This window comes from Molothrus ater, chromosome 3 (assembly GCF_012460135.2).
Source record: "Molothrus ater isolate BHLD 08-10-18 breed brown headed cowbird chromosome 3, BPBGC_Mater_1.1, whole genome shotgun sequence".
NCBI classification, from domain to species: domain Eukaryota; kingdom Metazoa; phylum Chordata; class Aves; order Passeriformes; family Icteridae; genus Molothrus; species Molothrus ater.
In genome coordinates this window covers 78,752,984-78,774,418 of record NC_050480.2, presented here as the reverse complement: position 1 = coordinate 78,774,418, position 21,435 = coordinate 78,752,984, and the positions used below count along the sequence as shown (strand labels likewise).

General features: G+C 37.0%; 1 protein-coding gene across 1 annotated transcript in view; it reads left to right on the top strand.

Moving 5' to 3' along the window:
- The window catches only part of TAF1B (TATA-box binding protein associated factor, RNA polymerase I subunit B), a 45,917-nt gene extending 25,384 nt beyond the window's left edge, over positions 1-20,533 (top strand). The window contains 7 exon segments of the mRNA XM_036380826.2: positions 8,737-8,884; positions 10,927-11,104; positions 11,409-11,455; positions 14,181-14,271; positions 14,723-14,793; positions 16,664-16,889; positions 19,877-20,533. Of these exon segments, the coding sequence (XP_036236719.1) occupies positions 8,737-8,884; positions 10,927-11,104; positions 11,409-11,455; positions 14,181-14,271; positions 14,723-14,793; positions 16,664-16,889; positions 19,877-20,105 (990 nt within the window). The 3' untranslated portion in view covers positions 20,106-20,533.
- The last annotated feature ends 902 nt before the right edge of the window (positions 20,534-21,435 follow it).

Here is a 21,435-nt window from a genome sequence, read left to right as displayed (position 1 = left end):
CCCTTAATATTTTTAAACAGTCTTCGGTTCTGTGCAGTCCTCTTTTGGCCCTAACAGCAAGTACAGGTCCTGATTTGTGAACAGATTAAGTTAACACTCTATCTTCTTTTCATTTCTTTGAATGCTGATTAAAGTTTTACAAGTGAGCATGTGAAATTTAGGAATTACTGAAGAGAACATGCATTTAGCTGAGACTGTAGAAGTGCTCTAGGGTATAGTCATTACAATTTCATCTCATTTTGTTTCTAAACCAAGATAACGTCTGAGGTCAGCATGCAGGAAGTAGGGAGCTGCTTGGAATCTTTTCCTTCTTCTCATTTAATATGGCGTTCAAGCCTGCATTAGTACAAGCCACGTGAAACCAACTCAGTTGCAGAATATTTGGTCCTTTCTCCTCCTTTGATGCTGATGATTCCCCTTGGTCACAAGACTGCTGCTGGGCTGGGCTCTCAGGACTGGTGTTGTGCTGCTCTGTCCCAAGGTGGAAAACTGGGACAAAGACACCTGCCTGAGGGACTGGGGTGGGTTTGTGCCACAGTCATGAAGAAACCTGAAGATTTTCCAAATGCTGTAAAATGGTGCCTGTATTTTTTTTTTCCACACTGGCTTTTTGAAAGGATTTTGTATCCCTTAATAATCTGCTACTGGCTAAAGCACATGTCTTCAAGTCATCACACAGCTCTTAGGAAACTGCTGACTTATGGATATGTACATAACACTTTAAGTTTTGGTGGATTGCATGTATGTATTTTAGTTTGGGTCTGATTCAGACAGAGTAATTCCTGACTAAATCTGTTCATGAACTCATAAATGCAGGTCAAAATATTTGCTGTTTTCTTCTGGAGAGTTTGGACTGGAATGTTAACAGCTTTCTGCTTCCCTGGAAAGCTTATCCATCAGACTGGCTTTTAGACATGTTCCTCTGTTTGCTGACGTCTTCCTCGCAAAATATTCCAGGTCTAATGTGTAAAAGCCTCTTTTCCTGACTAAAATTTGAATTACCTTAATTGCCATATGATTTTTTTATTTCTTGTTTTCAGTGGTAACTATTTAAAGAATTCAAGTTCAGACAGAAGGTGTTCATTCTTATTTATTAAAAAAAAATCTTTTGAGAGGGATAAAATTCTATCTCTACAAATTCTGCTAATCAGCTATGCTGCACTTACTTTCCCAAACAAGGAGGGATTCCTGATTTGGTCTGCTGGTGTTTTGAGATACTTTGTAATCTTAAGGTTTTTTGGAGTGGGTGTGTATCTATCAGAGGGGCTTTTTTCTCTGCCTAACTCTGAATTTTTTGTGCATTTTAGCAGGTGCATGCAGTACTTTTTCAGGGTAGAAAGTAGTGCGGAATGAAAAGAAGCAAGGGTGAGGCTTTTATTTGAAAGAAAAAAAGCTGAGGAGGAAGTTCACTGCTGAAAGGGTTATTGTAATCAAGTTTATCATGAGAGCTTGCTGTTGTGTAACAGAAACTCTAGCTTGTCCATACCTGTCTTTAAGCATTACTTAATGAAGAAAGAAAACAAACCTACCAAAGTATTTATGAAATTCAATAAAATTTGTTTCCAAACTCTTAGATTTCAATACATTATGACAGTTCAGTTCCTTATTGGAGTCCTCTCTGTGTTTTTGAAAGACTACATTTTTTGGAAAAGTGATACTTGACACAGTTTGCTTGTGAGCGTGAACAATGTAATGCTCAAGCACGTGTCTCTCGTGGTTTATTAATATTGAAACTCATTTATTCAAAAACCACTTTAACCAGGAATCATGTAATGAAAAATATGTCTTCCTCTGAAAGTAGCCCATTAAAAAGCCTGTTAGGCAGCCAAATATTTTTTTCCCCCTAGTAAAGGAGTACATCTGTAATAGACGTTCAGATGGCTTTTTTTCTTTGTATGTAGGTTGCTGGCTCATCCTTATGCCATCTTGAATTCTTCAGTAAAGAACTGCCTCGATCAGTTTAATGCAGTCTAATACCCTAGCACCTTTTTTCTCTCAAAAAGGCATAAGCTTTGTTTATTGAGTCATTTTCTAAAATTAATCTTTTTGCTATGTAAAGGCCCTTCTCACTTGCTCTACAGCAATGACCAGGAGTAATTTGGGATTTTAGGATGTAGTAGTTGTTGCAGCTGAAACAGTTATTAAAAGGAGAGTGAAAGTGAGAGCCTGCCAGTGTGACTTTTGTGATTTTGAGATGGTATCCCAACTTCTTTTTTCTTCCCTTCTGCCCATTTGTGACCTGACACATAACTTGGGCAACCTGTCTCCCTGTCTTTCAGGTGGACAAATTGATTTCCTTTTATTTTTTCCTTCTGCTTGATAGGAGGCTTGTAAAGGAGCAACTTTACTTGTGTGCTTGGTCTCTTTGTCTTTTCTAATGGAAGAAGTTCCACGAGATGCATATTTCTTTGCAGTTACCTAAATGGAGTTCTAGCAGTTTCACCTGTCTTCTTCTTGTCATTTGGTTCCCTTTTAATAATTCCAGGCACACCCTCTCACTGTTACATCAGCATCTGTATGTGATTCATGGATATCAGGGTTTGGAGAAATCTATCCACTCATTTAAATGCTATCCACTCATTTTAAATACAAATTTGGGTGTAAATTTCACAGTTAATACAGTCCATATAAAAATGAGTGCACTGAGTCAGATGTGGGGCTCCTGGAGTCTGTTCTCCTGTTTCAGATGTGACCAAGGAAAGGAGGCAGGAGCAGGGTGCAGGGGTTCCTCCCTGTCCACTTTCACACTCACCAGCAAATCACAAGCCTAGGGTGTTTCTATACAGCAGTGGTGACCGTGCTGACGATGCCATGGAATCTCAAGTTTGGGTTTGGGTTTGGGTTTGGGTTGGAAGGAACCTTTAAAGAGTCTCTTCAAATATTGCCTATGTCTTTTCTGTATACCTTTTGCTCTGACAAAGAAGGCTTTCCTGAAAAGACTGCTCAGAATCTAACCATGTTACAAAGTTGCCTACATTAAGTTTTTTCCAGCTAGGTTAAATGGAAAAAAAAAGTTTCAGTATTTCCTATTTTTTCAAAGTTTGTATTCATCGTAATACCCAGTGTTAAAATACCTTTAATTTGTGTTTGATGGCTATTACATTCGTTTGTGGCTGTTCCAGGTGTGATGGTGGTTGTGCCTGAGAGGTAGATAGAGGTCAGGCAAGGGGGAAACCAATGTTGTTTTAAAATAAATTTGCTGTATTTGTTGATGTAGGTTTATATGGAAGGTAGCTAGATTAGTAGTACTGTAAGAATATACAAAAAACATGAAAAATAAAATTTGTGACCATGTTAATGATCTAGTATTTAATAATTGGTCCACAAGGTAATTTCATTCAGTTTTAAATACTAATTTGGGTGTAAATTTCACAGTTAATACAGTTATTGTCTCTACTGTCAAGTCTTTTGTGCAATCTGCATGCACTGTGGCTGTTGTCATCCCACATCAGGCTCATGCTGCAGATGACCAGATATATCTGAACCAGTTGAGCAGCAGAAGCAAAGTAAGGTGAGCCAGGTGCCATAGAGAACTTGACTACTCTCCTCATTATTGGTACCTGATTTTGCCTTATGTAAATGTAAAGCCAGCTTATGTTCCTGGGAATGTGTGTTTCAATCCAGGCAGCATTCAAAGATCTTTACATGCACTAGGGTAGCCATTTGGTTTATTATTTTTACAATAAATATATTTTATTTTATGGGCATGCCCTGATTTACACAAGGTGTGAAGCAGAATTCTGGATTGTGTTGCAAAAACCCATTCCTCAACCCTCATAACTTGTTGTTTTCCAAACCTACAAGTTAAATGGCTTTATTAATCCATTTCCTGGTAAGTTTAGTACACTCTTTTTCAAACTCGGTCTAACTTGAATTTGTCATCTTAAAAATGATGAGGCCTTGCATATCCAACGCTAAACATTAGAAGATTCCCTAAGATTTACAAAAAGCTGATAATGAAAAAATTAGTCAGATCTTATTAGGTTCCAGTATTAAATGATCATTAAAGAAATCCCTTGGGAAAAATGTCCAGTGTGGAATATAAGGAGCACAAAGTAGGTAGAACTTCAGAGAATGTGCAGGCATGGGGAAAAAAGGATCCCGGGATGGAAATGCACAGATAAAAGGATAAGGAAAAAGTACTGAACAGGAAAGAAAGATGAAAGGGAAAAATATAAAATGAAGAATTTAGAAGAACTGTATAATTATTTATTTTCAGAAATAATAGAACATTATCATTATAACATAAGCTGAGTTGTGAATATGGTGAATAAGTAAGTTATAGGATATTGTCCTGACACGGGTGAAGGAAATGGCTTACACAGTTATCTAAGAAGAGAGTCAGTCAGACCACATTTAAAACAAGAAACTATGGAGCCTGCAAATGGTTCTAGAAAGCCAGCCAGTGCATACTGTTTTCTGCTTGTTGATCAGCAATATTCTGATATTGTCCAAACAAGTAGGAGAGGCTGCAATCTTGGCTTACTCAAAACAATTACCTGTTACTTGATCTGATTATCATGCTAATAGTTTGGCTCCTCTGCTCCTGAAAACCAGTTTGTTGTTTTCTAATACAGGTGAAAAATGCCATGTAAGTTTGAAAGATAAAGACAACTGATTTAAATAGTTTAATGAATATTTATCATTATGAAAATCTTGTTATAGACACTTTTTCACTGACTCAACGATGTGTATTTTGTTCTCCTGTGCTCAGAGGGCAGGGGAAAGTACTCTCAATTAATACTAATCTTCTATACTGCTTTCTGGATTGACCTTATTTGTCATATGTGGGAATAAGAGACAAAGATTTAAAAACAAACCTTAAGAAAAGGTCTTGGCAACCTCTGTAGCCCATCTGGACAAGTTACAGACTCTGTCAGCGTTGTTGATCAGTCTTGGAGGAATCCCAGCTTGCGAAACACCTGAAAAGGCTAGCAGGTGGAATAGCTTTAAAGGGGTTTTTTGTCAGTCTTCCTGGAATTATTAAGTGCCCTCAAGGGTTTGTAACTTGAGTTTTATATGTGGTTTTTATTGTTTTTCCCAGGTTCCCAAAACAAGATGAGAGCTTAGTAACTTCATGTAGTGATGGACAGGGGAGTTGTCCTAATATATACCACAGAAATACATCTTGAATTTTTCAATTTATGATTGGATAAGTGAAAGTTATACTTGGAGGGTGTGTGGCATATGATCTAACACTGTCCTCTATTGTCCAAGTACTCCTCCCTTGGGGTTTAATCATGGGTTGCTGGAGGCAGAGTTTTTTAACTGAAGGAGGGAGGCCCTGGCTCTGGGTCTTGCTTTCCTAGTGGATTTGCTGGTTGACTTCCAGGGCAACTTGTTTTATCAGGTTCTTTTTTTTCTTTTTTACAGAGATACATAGCTGCATAGAAGGTGGTAACTTTTACTAATTTTGAGGCTGCTTGTTTACAGCATCTTTCTTAATATTGTCTCAACATTTGCTGTGTTGGTTCTGTGGAATTTGGGAGTTCTTTCTCTTTTAACCCTCCCAGTATGTTTGAAATTTTTCAGAATAAAAGATTTTCTGTGTGAGCTCACAGCTCTTTCAGAGTTAAACAGAGTATGAACAGGGCATACAGTGACTGGTGAAAACAGCCAGTGCTTGGTTACTGCAGAAACCCTTCAGTGTCCTTAGCCCTGACCTTTCAGCCCTGTGCTGTGTCCCAGGCAGGTGTGACCTTGTGCTGGATGCAGCTGTGCTTGCAGCTCCAGTTCCAGAGGTGACTGTGCTGGGGTTCAGTTCAGCCTCACCATTGTGGCACAGTGCTGGGACTACTACAGGGAATGTTTTTGGGCTTAGGCTTTAAACCCTGGGAAACAGCAGTTGATTTGGTTGATCTTTTCTATTAGGATGCACATTTTAAGTGTTTTCTGATCTCTTATGAACACACATCAAGAACAGTTTTTGTCTGTTAACACTGTTTTTAAAATAGTCCAAGTGGTAGCTCTCAGGCTTAATTTTTATTTGTAGTTTTTATACCACTTGTTTGCCTTCAGAAAAAAAAAACAAGCATTGGTTGTCATTGCTAAGCTAAGCATTCTCTAGCCATTTTGAAAAAGAACCCAATTGCCTTCTGTAAATTGCAAACAAAAGCTTTGAACCAAAAGCAGATATTGGGCAGAGGGAAGAAGGTTTGATTGACCAATACCTAGGATAGGAAAGCTGTCTCCTTGCCCTGGTACAGGGGAGAAGCTCAGGTAAAAGGTGATAAAGGTGTCTATTAGAGTCCTCCAGTTAAGATCTATATTCCTTAAAGTAGCTCAGTGTCAGATTAGACTTTGGATAACTCTGTTGGTGATAGTTTGATGTTTGAGAACGGGAATGCTTCAAAAGACTAAATTCCCAGTGTCTTCATTTATTTTCACCTGTGATATATTATTAAGAAGCTACTAATTCAACTGCTTTTCATTAGGGGAAAGCATATTTCCTTGCTATCTAATTATGAATAGTATTCTTGTAATGTTCTTATTTGAATTATGTGGGACTTCAATTTTTCTCCCAGTACACTCAAGAGAAGTTACATATGATTCAGGTTTTGTTCCAAGATTGGCTTGGTATTCAATTTAGCACTGCTTTTTAGAAGGAATGGGAAGTACTGTGAGCCTGGTCTTCTGCAGAGCTCTGGTAGTGCAAGTTTTTCTTGTTTCTCAAGATAGTCCTGGAGCAGTCTTAGCCAATTTTAACACTGTTTAGAAACTATAATAAACATGATACAACTTCCTAACTGTTACAAAAAGTTACATGTGTAATAGTAGGTGACAGCAGAATTATTCATTTGCCTAAGCATGTGTTCATGCAAGTCTGAACTGCAGTCTGAGGGGAGATCATTTAAAAAGAGACAGTGTAATGTTGGTAATCACTCAAAACAAAATTTGAGCATTGGCTACAGAGCTTATATTAAAATAGATGAAGGCAAATTATTGAATAAAACTACATTAGGTCGCGTCATGTCTTGTTGTAAACACAGTTACTCTGTTTGTAATCTGAACTAAAAAAAGAGCAGAAGCCTGCATTCACTGTTGTTCAGAAAAGTTTTGAAGCTGTGCATAAAGTGTAAAACCCTGCTAAGTTTCTTTTAATGGAAGGTTCCAAATGTACAAATTGACTTTATAAAATATGAATACATGATAAAGTGCTCTGCTGAATTAGAAAAATCCCTGGCTAAGGCAGAAAAATCATTGCTTTTTATACATTTAAAATGGTAAAGTAGCCTGGACAACTGAAATTGTTGCTTTTAGAGGTAAATTCAAGTAATCATTTTAACTACAGAAAATGAAGAATATTTAATGAAACAGCTCAGGTATTGTGAAATGAGGGTCAAACCTCAGATCCATACTTACGCAAACTTCAGGTCCTGCTGAGTTCATTATGAATAAACATGTCAAAATCTTGCTGTATATTCTCCTATAGCAGCAAACCTGAGTACAAATTGTGAGAACTTTCTCATGCAGCCAATGGTTTCAAAAAGAGAATTTCAGATTTATAGTCACTAATAAATATGCAAATATGGATTTTTTTTTTAACTAAATAACATGAAAGATTCTGTGGAAGGATTCTAGAGGATGTGGGCCTGGTGCTGAATGGGAATATGGTCACAAAGACCAAGGAGAAGGCTAAAGTGATGATTGGGTTTTTTGCCTCAGTTTTAAGAAGCAGTTTAGGGAATATGTGAATGAAGTGGACATATGAAGATTCATGGGCTGTGATGAGATGCTGCACAAGTGTTGAGGCAGCTGGCTGGTGTCACTGCAAGGTCACTGTCACTAAGATTTGAGCAGTTCTGATGACTGCTCAAGTCCTCAAGGGAGACAGAGCATCCTTCCTCTCTGCTTGGCACTGGTGTGATGCATGAGGAGTGCTGAGTGCTGCTCTGGGCTACCCAGTACAAGGGAGACATGAATGCAGTGGAGTGAGGCCAGTAAAGGGATCTGGATATGGGGGAGTGGGGCCTGGCAAATGGGGGGAGCTGAGAGCACTGTGACTGTTCATCCTGGAGCTGGAGGATATTCAGGGCAGGTATGGTGTGGTGCCTGCAGGAGGCTGCAAAGGAGGAAAACCAGATCCTCCTTAGTGCTGTCCAGTGACTGGATGAGATGAAAAGGCCACAAATTGAAATACAAGAAGTTCCATTTAAGCATAAGGGGAAACAAAATCTTTTTTCCTTTGTACATTGGAGTTGGTCAAACACTGGAGCAGATTTCCCACAACCCTTGGAAGCTGCCATCTGTGGAGATGTTCAGTATCTGACTGGATGTGCTCCTGGGCACTCTGATTGAACTGACCCAAGCAGGGGCTTGGACCCAGTGGTCTCAAGCAGTCCCTGCCAGCCTCCACCTTCTGTACTTCTCTGACCTCTTAGCTCTTTAGACAGTTCACCCTCAATTGCATCTCTATTGTTTTTTCCCAAAGCTCTCAGTTTTGGAGCATCTGGATGCATAATGAGCATTTCACAAGAAAGGTGGTGAGGTGGTGGAAGATCTGAAGCAACTTTCTGTTTTTTCCTTTGTATTTCATGAGATTTAAAACTAGCAGTTTCTCTTTGCAGTACTGTAATGTGGCTCCATTCTTACATGTGTGTACAGTCATAGTGTGCTAAAAGAATCTGTATAAATAATCCTGTATTAAACAATTCAGAATTTAGCATCAATAATTTTAAATAGTTGACAAATATGGTAATAGAGCAAATGTATAACCCCTCCAATCCTGTCTTTCAGTCGTGGCCTCTATATGAAGAAGTATTCAACAAAATGCATGAGCTTGCAGCATTTTTAGACCTGCCTCGTTTTCCAGATATAACAGAAAGCTGCTTTCTTCATCCAGACATGCTGTGCATGAAGTACTTGATGGAAGCTAATTTACCTGGTAAATATTTTCCCTAGCCTGAACTGATAAAATTTTTTTGTGGTTTATTAAACTCTAGCAAAAAGGCTTAAATTACTACTTCAAAGTGCCTGCTCTTTTCCTTCTAATTTATTCCCATTTCAGTTTGAACCAGAACATATTCTTTCTATAGAAAGCACCTTCCTCAAACATTTAGAGTACGTGTTATGGGCCCAGATATGCAGGGGCACTCTGATGTTGGCTCTGTAAGGCTGTGGAGTAGATACTTCATTTTAAATCTTTCAGTATCCATGTGAACTAAGAGGCACCTGTCGAATTCATGTGATATATTAACTTCAGCTAAATGATTCATGTAGTTGGGACCTGATTGCTTAGCTCTGAAATTCTCATGTGTAGTAATGGATGTATATTCTTTAACAAAGAATATATTTTGTGTATTATATAATATTGTATATTAGTATTTATATTAATATTAATTGATGGTATGTGACAGATCAGCTTCTGTCTCACTTGATTTATATTTTAGTTCTGAAATTGTATATAATTATTGACTTTTTTTGTCTGTCCTACAATGAAGTCTTGAATATTGACTTGTCAAGGAAAGATCAGTATGTCCTAGTATGTGAACTCTCTGTTAGGTTACCATATTTTCTGTCAAATACCATTGTGACTGAAGATGAGTTACACAGACAAGTAGCCTGTAAATTTTTTTCTCAAAACATTCCAACAGTTCATAGTAGGGGAGGGAGTTATTGTTATTTTGCAATTAGTTACAATGAATAAAAGTGTTTGGTTTTTCTATTTAGTCATAATTGAATGGAGAGACGATAACCAAAAGGTTTAGGGCTAAAATTCTGGAGTGGTAATTCTGATTTTGTAGTTTTACGCCAGTGTTGTGATCCCATAGAGGATTACATTATTTTACAGATTGTGAAGTATCAATTGAATCAGAAAAAGGCTGCAAATTTGTTATTTTCAGATCTTTTACAGAGAAATGCAAAGCTAAGTACTCTTTGAAAATTACTGCAGAAGAGGAATAAACATATTTTTTTATGTCCCTTTCCGTGCAACTAAGATTTTTATCGCGTATAAGCATTTTTTTAAAAATTGAAAAGGGCTGCTGTTGTTGTCTAACAACTCCTAAAAGAAGGCAATGAATTGGGAGTGTTAAAGGACACTAAATACCAACTAAAAGACTATTTTATGTATCTGAAATAGAACTAACTATGCTTCTAGTATTTATAAGAAAATTTAGTTTCTACTTTTTTCTAACTTTTACTGTTATGTGCGAGAGGATTGAAAACAGGTTCCTACTGAACTCTTTGTAAGCAGCAAGAGGGTATAAGTACAGCTGGATTAAGGCTGTACTTAGTCATACATTGCTAACCTTTGTGGAATCTGATGGTGATGTAATCAACTCCTGTATTTCTTGCTGAACAGGAAAGGTGAGAAATTTGGGGGATTTGTATCTGTGAAAAATAAGCAGAGTAATAAGAGCCTGTATAGATAGGCTGCTGTGTACCTTGTGGGGCTGCAGCTGGATCTCCCTGGCACAGCTTCTGCTGGGGGAGCAGCAGTGCTGCCCTGCCACCACCAAACTGCTCTCCATGCACAGCCAGCTGCTTTACAGCCAGCCCTGCTCCTCCTCTGTGCAGGGCTGATTCCTGCCACGGCTGTTCAGTCAACATGCCGGAAAAAAGTTTGTGACAAGTTTTTTGCTTTTGGGCATTTTTTTTGAAAATATATTTATGTGGATTTGCAATAGGCTTTCCTGCAAGAATATTCAGGATGATCTCACTATATTATTCAAGTAACATCAAAGCACTATTAAATATGTGACTTTTTTATTCTCCATATGAATATATAATGTCACAAGTGTTTTCCATGTAAGCACAGTGAAGGTTGCCTAGTATTTTTAAAAATACTCCTCAGCCTGAAAAATACAGCTGTCAAATGGTCCTAAAAGACCTAAGCAGTGTTTTCCTCAAATGCCCATCATATTTGCACTGTAAAAATATTTCTAGCTTGTCTTAACATTTTATATTTTTATTTATGTTAATCAGATGAATTGCATAATTGGACTTGTCGAGTGGTGAAAAAGATTGGTATTGGAGAAGTGGATTTCCTGACTCTAATGCCTGGAAATAAGTCAACAAGAAAAGTGAAATATGATGTTCTTGCTGCAGCAGTTATTGTAGTTGTGCTCAAATTATTGTTTTTATTAGATGATCACTATGAATGGTAAGTGTACAGACAAATCTGTAGCAACCCTCAAATTTCAAGTAGTGCAAATGCTTGTCTCCGATTGTTCTTTCTTTAGAGTTAAATTTATACTACTGGAATTTCACTTAAGTTCAGTAGCTTAAACCATACACTTGAAGGCATTTTAGACATTAAATATTAATTACTTTTAAAATTTCTTGGGTTGTATCTGATACTTGGAATAAAATTAGGATGACATTTTTGTCTGTTGTATTTGAATTTCATGTGAAAAGTGCAGTATTTGGATCTACAAAACAGCCTGATTTTTAAAATTTTTTTACAGGTTACTTTCAGAGTTTGCTGAAGAAAGAAATAAAAATAACACAGAAGGTATATAAATATTCTGGTAGAAGCAGTGTAATGATTTTGTAAATGAAACTGTTTTGCAATCAGGGTTAGAAAGACTTTTCTTATTGATCATGATAATGTGTTTTTGTCATTCATTAAGGGGAAATTTTATTCAGAGAAAAGAGTAGATCCTGTTCATGTAAAATGGCCTCAGTGTACCTGCACAATTCTTTTTGTTTGGGATAGGGGAGTTTGGTACACATTTTGCTGGGTCCCTCCCTACTTCTGCTTGTGCATGTTTGCCTCTTGGTTTAGAGTTTTATGTGTGGTAGGTGGAGATAAATGGATACACTGTGAAAAGGGAGCACACTTTGATCGTAAATAGCAGATACTTACTCGGGGCATCAAACCACATTTATGATAAAATCCAAACTTGTTTAGTCTTGTTAAATAAAATGTCTTAGTGTGGAACATATTTCAGATGTAATCTAGTTTCTTAGTCCAAATAATCCTGAGAGAGTGTGGAAAAGCTAGCAGCAATTAAGATGGAGAAGATAATGGTGTGAACATGGTTCTTTGAGGGCAGAAAGACCAAATCAAAGATTAGAAATCTTCAGGAAGATGTTCCATGGCCCGATCCAAATCACAGTTGAAGATAAGATCCAAGATGTGTTGCAGCGGTTTATCTGTAAGGCCTTTTATCCAGTTTTGGGTCATTTTGACCCTTCTGATGCTTTGTTTAATAAAATTATGGTGTTAGTCATGTGTGACTCAATTACTGCTAAAACTAGAGACAGTTGTCCCTGTTAACTAAAACTGGTAATTTTCACATTCAAGTGGATACTCAAATTTATGGTGGATTTTTTATTTTCCTTTCTACTTCCCTTGAAAACTTGAAGTACATGATAGTGACAGGAGTGGGGAGTTGTGCAACTGCTTTACAAGCTGAGGCTCATTAATGTCTTAATGGGGTTTCTCCCTTATTAACAAGTCTCATTGCCCTTGGGAATTAACAGCTCATTCTTTGCCCACTTTTTTGCTTTAAAATCTGCTGGTGCAAATGATCCATGTGCTGTGTTTTGTTGTCCCTGTGCTTTAGATGTCGCGGTGATGGTGAGCAGCTGCACACAGGAGCTGATGTGAGAATTTTTGTTAGATGACTGATCAGTGCCAGAGCTCAAAACTGCCTCTGGCATTTTCCCAAAGTTAGAGTGCTTAAATGAATAATGGTTAATACTGAGTTTTAAAGATTCAATTTATGTTGACTCCATTCTCAACTTAACTATCCATTTTCTAGTCAATTTTTTTTTCAATTAAAAAATAGTATTTCAGCTGCTACATTTCTTCAAACCACACTGGAAGCAGTACAACAGATAGTTATAGTTACCTATTGTGTGTGTTCTGTGAACTGCACACATCCACAATACGGGTTTTGTTCAAATAAAAGGTGATTGAGATATATATAGATGTATATGTATGTGTGTATCAGAGCTGTGTATTTTCCAGTCAGCTCAGCTACATGAATGTCAGACCAGCTGTACTGGCCAGGTGAAGGGTTCTTACAGTGTAGCATCATGTCTCTTACAGTGGGATTGCATGTGACATAATAATTCATATAAAGTTTAACACCAATTTCTACCACCTCCCACACTGCTCTCCCAGCAATTTAGGAGTATTTACTTAAACCTCGGGGTTTATGGAGCTGATAAAAGAAGTTGTATCCAGACCTTTGAATTTCAAGGACTGCTGAGGGGTCTTTGTTCCTTTCATATGTCTCTTGCTTTTTGAGACCATCTATGATTTTAGAATGTAGACATTCTGAGGCAGGATAATACAAACAGCAGAAATGCAAATAATAGAAAAGGTACATAAGTTTGATTGTAAGAACAGTGTATGCACCTTCAGGAGAGTTTGAACAGCTGGCTGGCAAAGCTGAGCATGACGCAAGCATTGCATGCAGTGCAGCTCGGGCCACGGGGAAATGCAAAGTCTGGTTAATTCACAATGCAGATATTCCACCCACAGGGATAAGAGTTGATTATTTTTACATATATAAGTCTACACCATATTTCTGTTTGGAATTCTTATCCTTACTGTACCCAGTTGGTCTGCTTCAGTCTTGTGCCTCTTTGGAGGATCAGTGATAAAGGTGCTGCTATATGTCCTATGTCTTCATGTTTTTATGTGCCCTGGTAAATACTTGTTCACATATCAACAAGTTTCTGTGCTCCAAACCATGAGAGGCTGATATGAAGTGAAGACCATTGTCTAGTTTATCTTTCCAATCCTGTAAGATTTCAGAGGTAGTGGGATAGAAAGTGGGGAGCTGGTGAAACTATGTGAAATATTGCATCTGATCTTCTTTAGATTTTATTTGTTTAAACTCAAGCTTGATGCATAGTTTCATTAATCCCTTGAATTCAACTTTGAAACAGTTGAAGACCACTCCACACAGTGGAGAACTAGTTGATTTGGTAGAGAGGAGGTAGTTTCTAGGCTTACCTTTCCAGAAAAGAGGGAAAAGGTTTGACTTGTGCTCAATCAATGAAACCTAAGATATGGGGCTTCTTTGCACTTCCTATGACATGCTGTTCTTTCATTCCATTTCTGTGTTTCTCTTTTTTACAGAATTATTAGATCAAGTATATTTTCTTTAAGCACATAGCATTCCGGTTAGTTTGTATACAGGTGCAAGATGCAGGGTCTAACTGCTTGGAGACCTTCTCTGTCATTTCTTTCCAAACTAAAGTGTGTATGTTTTATTCAGGGGGGCCATATTTTGAATTCAAGAAGTGGTATGAGGTGGTAAAACATTCCTTGGATGTGGAGCAAAAGAAACTGGATGAAGAAAAAGCCAAGTAAGAGGCTTTTAAGTACTTCTTTTTAAGGTAGACAGTTCTGTGTGAACTTCTGATCCCTACAGAAATAAAAAAAGTTAGAAATTTGTTCCATATATCCATTCACCAAGCTTGAGTGAATAGAATGAGTAAATTACTGTTTTAATTTTCTATTTATACTCATAAGCTTTATCCAGGTTATTTATTAAATGCTCACTTACTGTGAAAAATAGCTTATACAGCTGAACAATTAACTGATTACAGTAGATCTAGGCTAACATGCCTTGGTTTGCATGCTCAGAAAAAGATTTCCTTTGTATGTTGGAGGGGCAGTGGCTCTTTATAGCACTAAACATTAGATTATTTTGATTTTGATTTAAACCTTTGGCAGTATTTGTAATAGTTTATTATTCATTTATTCATTTGGTCCAGCTTTCTTTTTGTTAACAAATCTTATGTCTCTTACTGGTAGGTATCTGTGGAGATGTGAAAAGCCATTGTTTTATTCAGTCAAGAATAAATCTAAAGTTCTAAAGAGAAGACGTGAGTAAACTTTGTTTCTTCCCAGCAACACAGAAATCTGCTCTAACTTCTCCCATCATAGATCTTCAGCTGTGACTGATAACATTTACATCTTAAAATATTTTGTCTCCTCTCTTTCATCTCTGGGTACAATTAATGTAGTACTGTTTTACAACCTGTGGCTGGAATTTTTCAAACATGCACAGCTGAAACTGCCTTTGCCAGTCTTCCCAACAACCTACTGAGCCATGTCTCAGAATGAGTGCTCTTGTCCTCATCTTCTCTAGTTTGCCTTTATATCACTGTTCCTCATGAGTTGTCACTCTTCTTTCCTGTCTGTTTCCTCCTTTAGTTTCTTAAATGCTTTGGTATGAATATGCCAGTATGTCCTTTAGTAGATCTTGCATGTCCCTCTTCTCTCCCACTCCTTGCAATCCTCTGCAAAAAGCAAGGAAGGCTTTACTTGCGTAGCCAGCAGCATGTGGTCAGAATGCAGGTACAGTTGCTGAATTTTAGTAGGTCTGGAAGTACTTGTGAGAAGTTTCTGGAGTTTGTATTGACATAAAAGCAAAGAAACAAAACCACAAAACCCCAGTTGTCTGCAGAAATAAGGAAAACCGGAATTTTATTCAGCCAAATTAGATCTGGAGTTCTTCATTCTACATTTTATGTTATCCAGAAAGCAGCAGGTATTTGGAGAGAGATATTAAGTATGGTGAGTGGTATTTTTCTTTTTATATGTTCTTTCAGTTTCTGGAAGTGACTGGTTCAGGGACTTCTAAACAAGTTGTATAATCCTATTTGGTTTGAATTACACATGTTGGATTTCTCCTTCAAGAATGCAGTGGGGGTTTGTTTAAGTACTTACTCTTCAAAATCCTGTTGGAGTGATCCTGCCGTCAAGTCATGTTCCATGGAAAACCATGTTTAGATGTATTCATTTCAAGCTGATTATTTACTCAGATGCCCTTTAATTCCTGGATTTATAGGAAAAGAGATTCCTCTTCTGGCTCTGCTTCTCTTGGAGCTAGAAGAGGACCACTTAGATTATAGAGCTTTATCATAATGTTGTGAGCAGGAATATCACATAATTGCAACTGGGCAGGATTGATCTTAAAGAAAATGTACCACACTAGAGACAGTGCTCTAGAGTGCTTATGTGCCAGGTACAGGTTTTCAGAAACCTTCCTAAACTTTTGATTTTGATCATAGATTTTAGTGTCATCTTGAAAGATAAACTTCCCAGTCCTTGGATTATTTTAGGAGGTTTTTTTCCTGTGGTTTTTTTTTTCAATACATGAATGAGTTGCTTTAAATACAGCTCATTAAAAGCAGTTAAAGCTCCAACAATGTTTTTTAACCTGCTTTTTATCCTAGATAAACAAGGCATAGGCAGTCATACAGAGTGTGCTGATCTATCATGATACCTTCTTTCCCTTCTGAGCCTCAATAACTTAGGAGAGCTTGTCGTTCATCCACTAGCAGCAGGCAAACATAGAATGGGTTTTTTTATTGTTGGGGTTTTTTGTCAGTTGAAATTTGCACCATGAAAAGCTTAACCTTCAATCCATGTGTATATGAATGTGCTTTCTATCAAATGGATTTTACAGGTTTTACTTGCAGGAATGTTTTAGAGTGCCCCACTACTAATATCATTAGGTATAAAAGACATGGCATTTTGAATTATGTTTCAAAGTGTTTCACTAAAACCTGCAAAGAGGGTGGCTGAGATAACCTAGAGACTTCTGGGATTTCTCAGTCTTTCATGCAGAGGTTAAAAAAAAAATTAAAAAGCACAAATACCCCATTTTCTTGTTGCATTAGTCACCTCTAACCAGTATTCTGGTACTTAGTACTTTTACATTTGTTTCTTTTGTTTCTCTTTGCACAGAAATGGTTGTGAATTTACAAAATCAGTTTGGCAAGCTGTCTGGTTCAGTGCAACGTGCTGAAAAGCCAAATCCTTCAAGTTTTCAGTTAAGTTGGTCTGAAGAAAACACAGATGGGAGTTGTTTTCACGGGCATAGCCTGAAGGGAGTTTTGCAAGAAAAATGTGGTTTACTGACAACCATGAACCCTGACTATTGGCTGTGTACAGTTAAACTGTGTAATGAGAAGTAAGTATTCACATTTTTGCTAAATACATTTTAGAAAGTTCTCATAAAAGTAAATTGTACATATATTTTTGCAAATGACAAATACAGGGTGTGTGCACAGCTATGTGTTCACATACAGTTACAGTCATTTCTAGAAAGGGGTGTGTGAGGAATGGATAGTCTTGGACTGTGACTAGACAAACTGTAACATGAAGAGTGATCAAAGTGAGTTTGTGAGAAGAGAGGAGATGAGACAAAATCAACAACTAGAGTCACATGGCAAGAGTAGCAGCTAGGTGCAAATACCCACTTCATTTCTTTACAGTGTTTTATAAAAATATTTGTGATGCAACTCTACAAAGAATGGAAAAACAGTCCCATTCCTCTCCTCTCCGGACTCTAAAAAAGCACAGAAAATTAATTTTCTAAATCATATACTATATGATTTTTTGATGGCCTTAATCACAGTGACTTCTGGATCATATACCAGACTTTGGTTCTGCTATTGGTTGTATTATGAAACCCTAATCCAGAAGAGGAATGTACTGGTAATATCAGTGAAGAAGATCAACTCTGTAGCTAGCTTGGAGTCTCCTGAATTTCTCATGTATGCTATTGAAAAGTGGTTTTTTTTGAAAGAAGGCTTGGTTACATTCATGTGAAATGAGTTACATTAATTTGTCTGCTGAGTAACATATGAAATTTTTATCTGGTATATAATTTGAAATGGTATTCAGATATCAATACCCCCTATGCAGTCTTAGTGATACGATCCTGATTTTAAAGCATTCCATTCCCTTTGAGAATAGCTGGGTTTTACGAGTATGCTGTTTTTTCTGTCCTTCGATGGATTTATTTGCTTATCTTTATTTTCCTTTTCACGTTACTTTTCACATACCCACAGTGACATAAATGGGTTGGAATAATGTAAGCACAGTGTTACATTACAAGAGGTTTGGTTATATGGATTCATTCTTTTGTATGAATAAGAACTTTTTTTTTTTTAAGGGAGTAGAGGTAATAATCCTTTTACCACAGATTTGCGTAAATCTTATGTACACATTGAATGAGTGGATATTTCGGTGTATGCTTGTGTGAATAATCTTCCATGCAAAGTCTGTTTTTAAACCTACATTTTCATATGTAATATATTAAAATGTTAATGGCAAACTGTCACAGCCTTCATGAAACAAGATTTGAATTTAAATTCTTACCGGTTAAATTTCCCATTATATCATTTGCAATGCAAGTAGTTAAGTATACATCTGACACTTACTTAACATTGGAAAACAACATGTACTCCCTCAGATATGAGTGTTTATCCTCTGTGTATGTAGAATGGAACTAAAAAAAAAAATCTTACAAATTCTCTTCATTTAAAAATCAGCATGGCCTAACAGGACTGCTATAATGCTTTATTCCTGGGACTGAAGTATGATTACAGTGTGAGCAAAGCTGAGATCAGTCAAATCATTGGTGAAATGCTTTTATGTTTTATTTTAAAACTTTGTTTTAAACTGGATTCTAAACTGATTTGCTGTTCTATTTATTATTTTCTATTATTCTATTTATTATATTCTATCTAAACTATTTGCTATTACACCTAAGTCTTTAGGTGACAGGAGTTGTACTCAATGTTCATAAAGCTCTTTCCAAGCTGAAGGACTGTAGAATTCTATATGTGACGAGGTACTACAGTGTATGAAAAATGTTGTATATGCTTTTGGGGGGTGTCAGATAGGGCAGAGGATGGGATGTATGGCATGAAGACCTAGTTGCAGTTTCCAATGTGCCAGACTTTGGGAGGCTTTGAACAGACTGTGCTCCCTGATGTGCAGCCTGCATGGCACTAGGGACGGGTCTGGCTGTTCCTCCAGTTTGAGGTAAAATGTAAATGTTTGCTGGGCCAGAGGGAGCGAGCAAATGACTTTATAGTCTAGTAATTAGCACACTTACCTGTAAATTGGGACAGACAGATCCCAGTCGTTGTTCTGGTGAATATTTAAGACAGCTGCTCTGAATCAGACACAGGGAACATTTAAACTGCTTCTCCACATCCCAAGGCAATACTGTTAAGTTAGAAGATGTATAGGGTTTATAGGTGAATATATATATACCTGAACCCCATATATTATACCTGAACCCCCATATCAATGTACAGTGTTTTTATTTAAAAATTGAAAGTTTGGAGTATTTTAAACTAAATTTGAGCCTTATCCAGTTTGGTGGTTTTCCAACCTAAGTTGGTGAATTTAATGTTTACAGAGCTATCTCTGCAGCTTGTCCTCTGTGTCATCTTTTGTTCAGTCTGACACTTGTTACCAGCAAGTCTAGTCTGCTATTTTCATTATATACTTCATCAATAAAAATCACCTCATCATTTTCATTAACATTTTGACCACAAAAGCTACAAAATAATGAAGCAGAAGGCTGCTACAGCACTAATTACTTTCTAGACATGTAATTTGTATTTAGCACACAAAGGCAATGGACAATAGATGAATGGGTTATTATCCCATGACATAGTGTCAGGAAGATGAGAGGGGGAACCCTGTGGAGAGAGAAGAACAGAGTAAAGAACCTAAGGTGTCTGAATTGGATAGTCTTAGAAATTTAAAAGATAGGGTGAGGTAGTCATTTTAATACTTTGCTACATTTGCTAAAACCTGGAAGAACAAACAGTGATTCCATTTAGTCCTGAAAGTCAGAAAATGTATTCTTTGCCTGGCTGTGTAAGATCCTGATTCATAGTGCAAGAAGCTATAGTGGCTTTTTCTTCTTAGTGTGTTTGCACCAGCTCTGAAGATACCTTAGTTCAGTCCTATACTTCATGGTTTTGCTGGAGTGGATCACTTCACAGGACTCAACACTGTAAACTAGAATTGTGATTTATGCTGTTGGTAAAAGTGTAAACTTTGTCTCTAATTACAGTTTAATATATAAATGCTAGCTAAATACTAAATGCACTTGTAATTTAGGGCTTTTGTTTTCTCCCCATTTCTTTTCAGATTGTGTGGTCATCTGGCTCATTACAGAGAAGTGGAGTTTCCCCAGAGTTATCATTTTGTGTTAGGGTTGTTCTCTTTTCTCCTGAGGATTCAACCCTCTTATATCCATGACGAGGTGTGTATGATAGAACACAGACTTTTTAATAAAAAACTTTGTAAAAAACTAAAATACAACACAGTGCTAAGGAAGTTAAAAAGGCCTAAAACCTCCAGTATTAAACCCATGTAAATTAGTTGTTTGGATCCCAAACCATGGTATTACATCTGAACTTACACCGATTCTTTTGTCTCATCGACATTTTTTGTAAAGATAGGAGTGCTGAGATCTACTACTGTACTTCAGTTTTAGTGTCATTTTATCTATAATTTAAGACACTGTTACTGGGAAACTGCCAAGGAAACTGTTAATTACCATTTATTTCATTAATTTGCATCAGAGACAACAGGAAGCTGTGAAATTACCATTTTTTGGGGCATAATTGTACATATTTGGAGTGTACTGGACATGACATTAGCATCTAATTACATTGTGAGATTTTGCAATTAAAATACCTATTTTTTTACCTACCATTGTATGACAGTAAATATATTTCTAGAAAATAATGTTTATTTTGTTTTTAAATACTATGTTAACAAATAAAAGAAGCAGCTGTTTAATGTTGTCATTGCAGTGAGTTTTTTCTTTATTGTTTCTAAACAGCATTCCAGTTGTTCTGGAATAACTCTGGCATTGTTTTCTACATTTCCTTGCATACTGTATATTTCCCAGTCTCTTGTTGTGCCTGAGACTGTCATTTAGGTTAACACCTTTCCGGTCCAAGTTCCATTTCAGGCTTCACAGATTTTGCAGATACTTTTGTACCTAGTATAAAATCTGATCCTAACTGCCAGGTCCTCCTGTCATTCTTCTTTTGTAAGTCTACTGTTAAAGTCTTGAATTTCTTCTGACCACTTTATAATGCAGCATCTTCAGCAGCTTGTGCCCTTGCCATTCCACCAGTTTCTCATGCTGGATCTTATTTCTGCACCATATTTTTATACTGTCCCAGACGACATGTAAATGAAGTTGGGTGCTGCCATTACATGAAAGACACCATAACAATATAGATACATATGTTGAACCTAGATGCTGTGTAGATACCCAGATGAATAATGCTGCTTTCAGCTGAATGAAATTAAAGTCATCATTTCCAACCATCAGTACAGAGTACAGAATTTACCAAATCTGTTTGATCAAAACCAACAACTATTTCTAAGCATTATTATAATTAAGAAAAATGGTGCCTGCCGACTTGACAAAGAGTAATGACTTCCTCCCTGAGCAAGGGCTTCAGTGAGATGTAATCTGGGAGGGTAATCGGTTCAGTGAGTAGATTGCGAAGGGTTTAAACCATGAAGTTGTTTAAAAATTGGGAACAGGTGAATGATAGGAGAGGTGATGGGCCCTACCTGTCTGGAGCAAGTGATAAAGTGGTATTTCACATACAAGCAGGGCAGACAGGACTACTAAAAGTAAGTTTTAATAGTTACATGGAAATACTGGCAAACCAGGAGGCTTT